At 43.6% G+C, this 9,559-nt stretch overlaps 1 protein-coding gene across 1 annotated transcript in view; it reads right to left on the reverse strand.

The window, feature by feature from the left end:
- The window catches only part of FANCM (FA complementation group M), an 85,626-nt gene extending 76,500 nt beyond the window's left edge, over window positions 1-9,126 (reverse strand). The window contains exons 1-3 of the mRNA XM_066277812.1: window positions 8,514-9,126; window positions 7,883-8,055; window positions 2,065-2,142 (exon numbers count right to left, since the gene is read on the reverse strand). Coding sequence (XP_066133909.1) covers window positions 2,065-2,142; window positions 7,883-8,055; window positions 8,514-9,030 — 768 coding nt within the window. The 5' untranslated portion in view covers window positions 9,031-9,126. The remainder of the gene's footprint in view (window positions 1-2,064; window positions 2,143-7,882; window positions 8,056-8,513) is intronic.
- Between the last annotated feature and the right edge of the window lie 433 nt (window positions 9,127-9,559).

A 9,559-nucleotide genomic window follows, 5' to 3' on the forward strand; every position in this document is an offset into this window, starting at 1 on the left:
TAAAAATTCTTGAAGACAAGAATCACATCTTAATCACCCTTGTATTCCCAAAGTCTGGGCCTAATTAAGCAGTTTACAGTTACAGAGGACTCATATATATCACATAGTCTCAAAGTATCTCCCCAACAACAGATTTATTAGTTACAAAGAAAAAAGCAGTACAATTGGCCCTCCATACCTGCAAATCCACACCTGTAAATTCTACATCCATAGACAGCAAAATATTCAAAAAAAATGTTACATTATTGCTAAAATGTATTATGTAGTTAGGCCTAAAACAAGGGTCCCCAAACTACGGCCCGCGGGCCACATGCGGCCCCCTGAGGCCATTTATCCGGCCCCCACTGCACTTCCGGAAAGGGCACCTCTTTCATTGGTGGTCAGTGAGAGGAGCATAGTTCCCATTGAAATACTGGTCAGTTTGTTGATTTAAATTTACTTGTTATTTATTTTAAATATTGTATTTGTTCCCGTTTTGTTTTTTTACTTTAAAATAAGATATGTGCAGTGTGCATAGGGATTTGTTCATAGTTTTTTTTTATAGTCTGGCCCTCCAACGGTCTGAGGGACAGTGAACTGGCCCCCTGTGTAAAAAGTTTGGGGACCCCTGGCCTAAGTTGATTGCACTGTGTCCTGATCTGTGGTGGCACAATGGAAAAAGCATTGACCTGCAACACTGAGTCGCCAGTTTGAAACCCCGGGCTTACCCATTCAAGGCACATACAGGAAAAGCACCTACTGTGAGTTGATGTGTCCCGCTTCTTCCCCCTCTTTCTACCTTCTCTGTCTCTCTCCTCTCTCTAAAAGTTAATAAATTTTAAAAAATCTAAAAATAAATAAATAAATAAAGATGATTGCACCAGTACTAAACATGTACAGACTTTTTCTTCTTGTCATTACTCCCTAAACTGTGCAGTGAAACAACTGTTTACATAGCATTTATATTGTATTAGCTATTATAAGTAATCCAGAGATGATATAAAGTATACAGGAGAATGTGTGTAGGTTACATGCAATTACTATGACATTTTATGTAAGTACTTGAGCATCTGTGAATTTTGGGGTCCTGGAACCAATCCTCTGAGGACACCAAGGGATGACTATAATTTTACAATGGAGAAACTGGCAAGTCATCATCTTAACCAAATCAGAATCAACACCACCAACAATAAGACAAATCAACAGCAAGTATTCTCTGATAAAATGCACTGAGAAGGATATCTCTTTTGGAGTATCACTGCCAAAAATGTATAAACTCACTCCAATCATGAGAAAGTATCAACCAAACCGAAATTGATGTATATTCTACAAAATAACTGGTACCCACTCTTTAAAAGCAATGCAGAAAATAAGAAAAGTTCACAGAAGACAAAAAAAAAAAAAGACTCAGGAACTGTCACAGATGGAAGGGCCAAAGGAGACATGACAACTAAATGCAATGTGGGATCCTGAACAGGACACTGGGACAGAAAAGGACATTGGTGAAAAAACTGGTAAAATTCAAATAAGATATTCAGATTAGTAACTAGTACTGTACCAATGTTAATTTCCTGGTTTTGATCATCTTGCCATGTTCTATATATATAATATGTGAACATTAAGTGAAGCTGAGCTAAGGATATAGAGACTTCAATTTTTTCAAATATTCTGTAAGTCTAAAGTTATTTCAAAATAAAACTTTAAAAAGACTGCAAACAGCCCTGGCTGAATAGCTCAGTTGGTTAGAGCATCATCCCAACATGCTAAGGTTGCTGGTTTGATCCTCAGTCAGGCACACACAGAAACAGAACGATGTTTCTTCTCTCTTTCTCTCAACTCAGTTTTTAAAAACACTAAAAAGAATAAGAACTTAACAAACAGCTTTAGGTGATTCTTATGCACACTGAAGTCTGAAAACTACTAATGTAGGAAAACGCCTGCAAATGTAGAAGAAAAGACAGGCATGTTATAGGAAATGTTGTAGTCCTAATGTCAAACTAAACACTAGAATAGAAAACTGATCTGGCCAAAAACAAAAGATCTTATTTTCATAAATGTTAATAAATGGAAAGACATTTTACTTACCTTTACATCACTACCTGGTGTGGCACTAAGAGCCAAGATTCTAAAGTGAGTTGTATATTTGACTAGTTCTCTTATAACCTTAAAAGAAAAAAAAGTTCTTTAATTTCATCAATCCAGTACAAAAATAACAATAATTTTGTTAAACCATTATACATTATCATATTCCTTTATTCAGAATACTGATGGATGGAACTATCATTAGTCATTTCATTTAAAAAGTATACCTGATTTAGGTGTATATTCTACACCAGTCATAAACAATTTAAGGTTTCTTCTATATATAAGGCTATAATATTTAAGACCTAATACAGTGGACAATGGAAGAAGAGAATCCACTCTCCATTGCTTGGGCCACAGTCTAGACTTATGGCTATATCCATATGTATACTTACTAGATTAAATCATAACATAAAAATATTAAAAAATTGCCTGACCAGGCAGTGGCGCTGTGAATAGTGTCAGCTTGGGATGCAGAGGACCCAGGTTCAAAACCTGGAGATCATCGGCTTGAGCGCGGGCTCACCAGTTTGAGCATGTGGTAACTGGCTTGAGCATGGTTGCTGGCTTGAGCCCAAAGGTCGCTGGCTTTGAGCAAGGGGTCACTGGCTCAGCTGCAGGCCACCCCCCACCAAAGTCCCCGTTAAGGCACATATGAGAAAACAATAAACAACTAAGGTGCCACAACAAAGAATTGATGTTTCTCATTTCTCTCCCTTCCTGTCTGTCTGTCCCTATCTGTTCCTCTCTTTCTCTCTCTCGCTAATAAAAAAGGAAAAAATTAAATGCCAATATAAAACTACATTTGAAATGAAAAATATTGTTTTTAAATTTCTTTTTTTTTTTTACAGGGACAGAGAGAGAGAGAGTCATAGAGGGATAGACAGGGACAGACAGACAGGAACACAGGGAGGTGAGAAGCATCAATCATTAGTTTTTCATTGCAACACCTTAGTTGTTCATTGATTGCTTTCTCATATGTGCCTTGACCTTGGGGCTACAGCAGACCCAATAACCCCTTGCTCGAGCCAGCAACCTTGGGTCCAAGCTGGTGAGCTTTTGCTTAAACCAGATGAGCCCATGCTCAAGCTGGCGACCCCAGAGTCTCGAACTTGGGTTCTCTGCATCCCAGTCCAACGCTCTATCCACTGTGCCACCGCCTGGTCAGGCTGTTTTTAAATTTTAAAGAAGTTAGACTGTATATGGAAGGCTCACAATTTTTAAATTAAATTGATTCATAAAAGAGTATGGCTAGGCCCTGGCTGGTTGGCTCAGCGGTAGAGCGTCGGCCTGGCGTGCGGGGGACCCGGGTTCGATTCCCGGCCAGGGCACATAGGAGAAGCGCCCATTTGCTTCTCCACCCCCCCCCTCCGCTCCTTCCTCTCTGTCTCTCTCTTCCCCTCCCGCAGCCAAGGCTCCATTGGAGCAAAGATGGCCCGGGCCCTAGGGATGGCTCCTTGGCCTCTGCCCCAGGCGCTAGAGTGGCTCTGGTCGCAGCACAGCGACGCCCCAGAGGGGCAGAGCATCGCCCCCTGGTGGGCAGAGCGTCGCCCCTGGTGGGCGTGCCGGGTGGATCCTGGTCGGGCGCATGCGGGAGTCTGTCTGACTGTCTCTCCCTGTTTCCAGCTTCAGGAAAAAAAAAAAAAAAAGAGTATGGCTAATTTAGGGTAATTTTAAAACTCTAACTTTCCTCTTAAATCCTGAAACATTTTCTCAGTGCCACCAAAGCTTCATTCTAAGCTCTGCAGTTTAAGTCCAACACTACTTCTGGTAAATTAATACTGATTAATTTGCCAAATTCCCATATGGCCCTTCACATGAGGCCCTGATACAAGAAAAAAGGATCCCTCAGTAAACTGAGTTGCAGGAATAGGTCTTAGAATTCCACAGTCCCACATCAGGTACGGAAACAGTAAACTCAGGTTATCTAAAAGCTGCTCTAATTTCAACCCATGTGAAGGATGAATTCAATGAGACACACACTGAATCTTGATTAATAGTTAAGAAATATGGCCTGACCTGTGGTGGTGCAGTGGATAAAGCATCGACCTAGAAATGCTGAGGTCGCCGGTTCAAAACCCTGGGCTTGCCCGGTCAAGGCACATATGGGAGTTGATGCTTCCAGCTCCTCCCCCCTTCTCTCTCTGTTTCTCCTTTCTCTCTCTGTCTCTCCCTCTCCTCTCTAAAATGAATAAATAAATAAATAGTTAAGAAATATTAATTCTGGAGGTTTTTTATTTTTAACATGATACAGAATGTATTTAAAGTTACATTATACTTAATGGAGACTTAAATAGAATTGTTCTAATTAAAAACTGATGTAAGACAAAATGTCCTGATATATGACTTTTTTTTTTTTTTTTTTTGTAGTTTTCTGAAGTTGGAAACAGGGAGGCAGTCAGACAGACTCCCGGATGCTCCCGACCGGGATCCACCCATCATGCCCACCAGGGGGCGATGCTCTGCCCATTTGGGGCATTGCTCTGTTGCAACCAGAGCCATTCTAGCACCTGAGGCAGAGGCCATGGAGCCATCCTCAGCGCCCGGGCCATCTTTGCTCCAATGGAGCCTTGGCTGCGGAAGGGGAAGAGAGAGACAAAGAGAAAGGAGAGGGGGAGGAATGGAGAAGCAGATGGGCGCTTCTCCCTTGTGCCCTGGCCAGGAATCGAACCCGGGACTCCTGCACACTAGGCCGACGCTCTACCACTGAGCCAGCTGGCCAGGGCACATGACTTTTTTTAGGAGAGATTCTCAGGCATTTTGCAGAAGAGGAAATGGTATTATGTTCTTGAAGCTACATTCTTCATTGAGCTAACGTGCCTGTTGGTACCTGTAGCTGGAATATTCAACAAAGCACAAACTCCCAGATTTGTTGGGTATTAATGAAGTAAATGTATGCCTTACTGTACTCAATAAAAGTCTAAGCCTTGTAATTTAAAAAAGAAATCATCCATGCCTAGAAATTTTTTGAAAAGAAATGAGTTCAAGCTGCTAAATATAAAAGCTAAATCTACAAAGTGAACTCCATAGTTAGAAAAAGAATTTGTAAATGCCCCTCTCAAGTTGAAACCTTACCACATTTCGGTATTAATTTAACATGGAAAAAGACAAATAAATAGAAAAATATATCCATTTCCTGGCTAAGATCAACTATAAAAAAGATGACGGTTCTCCAGAAGATAACACACAGATATAATAATAATTTTAAACTCCCCCAAAAAACTACTTTACAAATTCACAAACTGACAGTGACATTCATCTCTCTGACATAAATGAAATCAACATTCCCTTCTATCTTTATGTGATACTCTCTCCCAAGTATCACCAGTTTTACTATCTACCACCTATATGCTGATAATTTCCTAGTCTCTTCTCTCCAGTTTAGAACTCTCCAGTGAGATCAGCACTTCTAACACCCACTGCCTACTGCATACCTACAGTTAAATTCCTCATAGACACCTCAAATTCAACAATCTAAAACTGCACTATCACCCTGGCTAGGTGGGTCAATGGAATAAAAGCATTGACCAGGGCACAGAGGTCGCAGGTTCCATCCAGTCTCAGGGCACACAGGAGAGGCAATCAGTGAGTGCACAACTAAATGGAACTAAGTGCAAAAAGAAGTTGAGGCTTCTCTCTATGCCTTTATCTCCTTTCCTCTCTCACACTCTCTCAGATCAACAAAAAAATAAAAATAATAAACTGCACTATCATTCCATAATAGCCCAAACCTCGGCTTCCAGAACTCTTCATCTTGATTAATAACACCAGTATCCTCACAATCTTCCAGGTCATCCTAAATTCTTCCTACCCCTCACTTCACACCCTACACTGCCTTTAGCCTTGTCTCCTCTACTCTCTTTTAAACCTTAAGTATCTCCCAACTAAACATTTTTAATGAGTCCCACCGCCTACATTCCTTATGGCCCACAAAGAACATTCAAATTGCTAATAATAGCCTGACCTGTGGTGGCGCAGTGGATAAAGCATCGACCTAGAAATGCTGAGGTTGCGGGTTCAAAACCCTGGGCTTGCTTGGTCAAGGCACATATGGGAGTTGATGCTTCCAGCTCCTCCCCCCTTCTTTCTCTCTGTCTCTCTCCTCTCTCTCTCTCTGTCTCTCTCTCTCCTCTAAAAAAAAAAAAAAAAAAAAAATGAATTTAAAAAAAAATTACAAAGCATAAAATACAAGTGCCTTCATAACCTCAAGTACCACACCAGCCACTGCCCACTTGTTCACCTATATACTTTATATTCCAATAGTACTTAATTGGAATGCACTGTGTTAAAAATCTTACATACATTATGTCATTTAATCCTTAAAACAACCTTAACGGTCAAGTATTATCTTACCTAGTGGATATAATCCACTAATTTCTGATTTATCTTAGTTTCAAAACTCCACCCATACCCTGCTATGAATTTCTGCCTCAATGAAGACTAGGCTCACATCATCTATTATACATTCAACCCTACTGGCCTTGATAAGCATTAAAAACCAATAGAGCCTGACCAGGCAGCGGCACAGTGAATAGAGCATCGAACTGGGATGCAGAGGACCCAGGTTCGAGACCCCGAGGTCGCCAGCATGAGCACGGACGGGCTCATCTGGTTTGAGCAAAAGCCCACCAGCTTGAACCCAAGTTCGCTGGCTCCAGCAAGGGGTTACTCGGTCTGCTGAAGGCCCGCAGTCAAGGCACATTTGTGAAAGCAATCAATGAACAACTAAAGTGTTGCAATGAAAAACTGATGATTGATGCTTTTCATCTCTCTCCCTTCCTGTCTGTCTGTCCAAATCTATCCCTCTCTCTGTCTCTGTAAAAAAAAATAATAATGGCCCTGGCCGGTTGGCTCGGTGGTAGAGCGTCGGCCTGGCGTGCGGGGGACCCGGGTTCGATTCCCGGCCAGGGTACATAGGAGAGGTGCCCATTTGCTTCTCCACCCCCACCCCCTCCTTCCTCTCTGTCTCTCTCTTCCCCTCCCACAGCCGAGGCTCCATTGGAGCAAGGATGGCCCGGGCGCTGGGGATGGCTCCTTGGCCTCTGCCCCAGGCGCTGAAGTGGCTCTGGTCGCGGCAGAGCAACGCCCTGGAGGGGCAGAGCATCGCCCCCTGGTGGACAGAGCATCGCCCCTGGTGGGCGGGCCGGGTGGATCCCGGTCGGGCGCATGCGGGAGTCTGTCTGACTGTCTCTCCCCGTTTCCAGCTTCAGAAGAAAAAAAAAAAAAGATGTTAAAAAAATAATAATAATAATAATAAGTTAAATAAATAAATAAAGATACTATTTTTAAAAAAAAAACCAATAGAGACACTAATTGGAACATATAAAGAAAAGTATTTCCTGGCCCTGGCAGGTTGGCTCAGCAGTAGAGCGTCGGCCTGGCGTGTGGGGGACCCGGGTTCGATTCCCGGCCAGGGCACATAGAAGAAGGGCCCATTTGCTTCTCCACCACCCCCCTCCTTCATCTCTGTCTCTCTCTTCCCCTCTCGCAGCCAAGACTCTATTGGAGCAAAGATGGCCCTGGCGCTGGGGATGGCTCCTTGGCCTCTGCCCCAGGCGCTAGAGCATCGCCCCTGGTGGGCGTGCTGGGTGGATCCCGGTCGGGCGCATGCGGGAGTCTGTCTGACTGTCTCGCCCTGTTTCCAGCTTCAGGAAAAAAAAAAAAAAAAAAGTATTTCCTATCAGTATCTGTTCTGAGATAATAAATTAGGTTTCTCATGATAACTTTGCTATCAATAAGTCCACCATTAATAATTACTCCCCCAAATACTCTCTAACAATGTTTACACCAAAAAAATATATACTTTTAAACAAAATATTACCTGGCAATAAGCATAGTTCCCAAGAGCTTTATGAGCTTCATCAATAACTAGACACTTTATTTCAGCAGCGGGACAAGCTCCTCTAGAAAGATCATTTACCATGACTTGAGGTGTAAGAAAAAGAACCCTCTTACTGCGCCATATTTCCTTCCTAGTGAAAGCTTGAGTAGATCCTGTAAATAAAAGTGACATTAGGTAACCGATGGGATAAATATACTCCGTCAATAATGCTCAAAACTGCTCTGACAAGCTACGGGGACTCTCTGAAGACTGAATAAAGCAATCCTATTCATTAGAGCTGCACTTGCTACCAGTACAGGCACACACCTCGGAGACATGGCGGTTTGGGTTCCAGACCGCCGCGATAAAGTGAGTGGTAATCTTTCAGCGGGTGGAGGCTGCTCTTGCCTTCCATTTGTGAAAACTGCAACATCTGTGAAGCACAAAGGTAAGCGCAACAAAACGATGTATGCCCAGAAATGATGTTTTATGGGAGAAGATGCAAGATAAATACATGATCTGGGAACTATTCCACATGGGTCAGGAATTCCTTTAGTTCAAGTTCCACCAGAACTTATACTTTGTCCTACCCAGCCCCTGAACTCAAATTAGCCCATTCATTCTAAAATACCTGTCATTTCAGCCATGTGGGCCTGCGGGATACCCATCACACGGTAACAAGCCTCGATCTGCTGCGTCACCAAAGGTTTCGTGGGGGCCATGAAGACCACCTTGCCAGACGGGAACCAGCGGTAGAAATTGTACATGACCACGGCGGCAATGAAGGTCTTTCCCAACCCAGTGGGCAGACACACGAGCGTGTTGCAGAACAGAGCGGCCCGGGCGATGTGCACCTGGTAGTCCCGCACTGGGCAATTGGTCGGGTAAATCCACAGGGCGCCTGCTGAGGTGCAGAACCCGCCATTCTCTACACTCAGCTGCCGCTCAGCCTCGTACACTGCAACCAGCAAGACATCATCGTCTGACTGCGAAGGTGCCTCGGCTGCCTCTGCGGCAGCTGGAAAGCGCGTCCTGGAGATGCCAGGGCTTTGAGGCCGTTCGGTTCCAGAGCTGCAACCCAGAGCCCCAGCGGAGCCGGAGATGCGGGAGCCCCATGTCTGGAAAAGCGTCCTTTGCCGTCCGCTCATGGGGCCTACAGCCACCAAATAATTCTCTCAGACGCCAGCAGCTACCGCAGCTGAACCTCCACCTTCTCGACCTCCATCGGTTTCCACCGCGCACAACACCGCGGGACCACAGGGAGGGGCTGAGACCAGTTCATACTGTTAAAAATGCCGCCTCTGAGTTTCTATTGGGAATATGATTGGCTAGCTCCCGGAAACCTTCGCAGAGCTCCCGGAGACGCATGCGCATTGTTTTTGGAGTTTCTCTAAATTTGGTCCCCTTTTCATTTTTGTGTGTGTGTGGACTCTGAATTTGAGTTCCGGTCCAACGACTAGGTGTCCAGGAGTCACTGAAAAGTGACATGGCTTAAAATAATAAAAATAAGTAACCTTGAGATACTCAGGACAATGGGGATACTCGTATTTTTGTGAACGTAATGTTATTGATCATGTAATGTGCCTTATACTTTTTTTTTTTTTTTACAACGATGGAGAGTCAGAGAGAGGGATAGACAGGGACAGACAGGAACGGAGAGAGATGAGAAGCATCAAT

Source organism: Saccopteryx bilineata, chromosome 4, assembly GCF_036850765.1.
Source record: "Saccopteryx bilineata isolate mSacBil1 chromosome 4, mSacBil1_pri_phased_curated, whole genome shotgun sequence".
NCBI classification, from domain to species: domain Eukaryota; kingdom Metazoa; phylum Chordata; class Mammalia; order Chiroptera; family Emballonuridae; genus Saccopteryx; species Saccopteryx bilineata.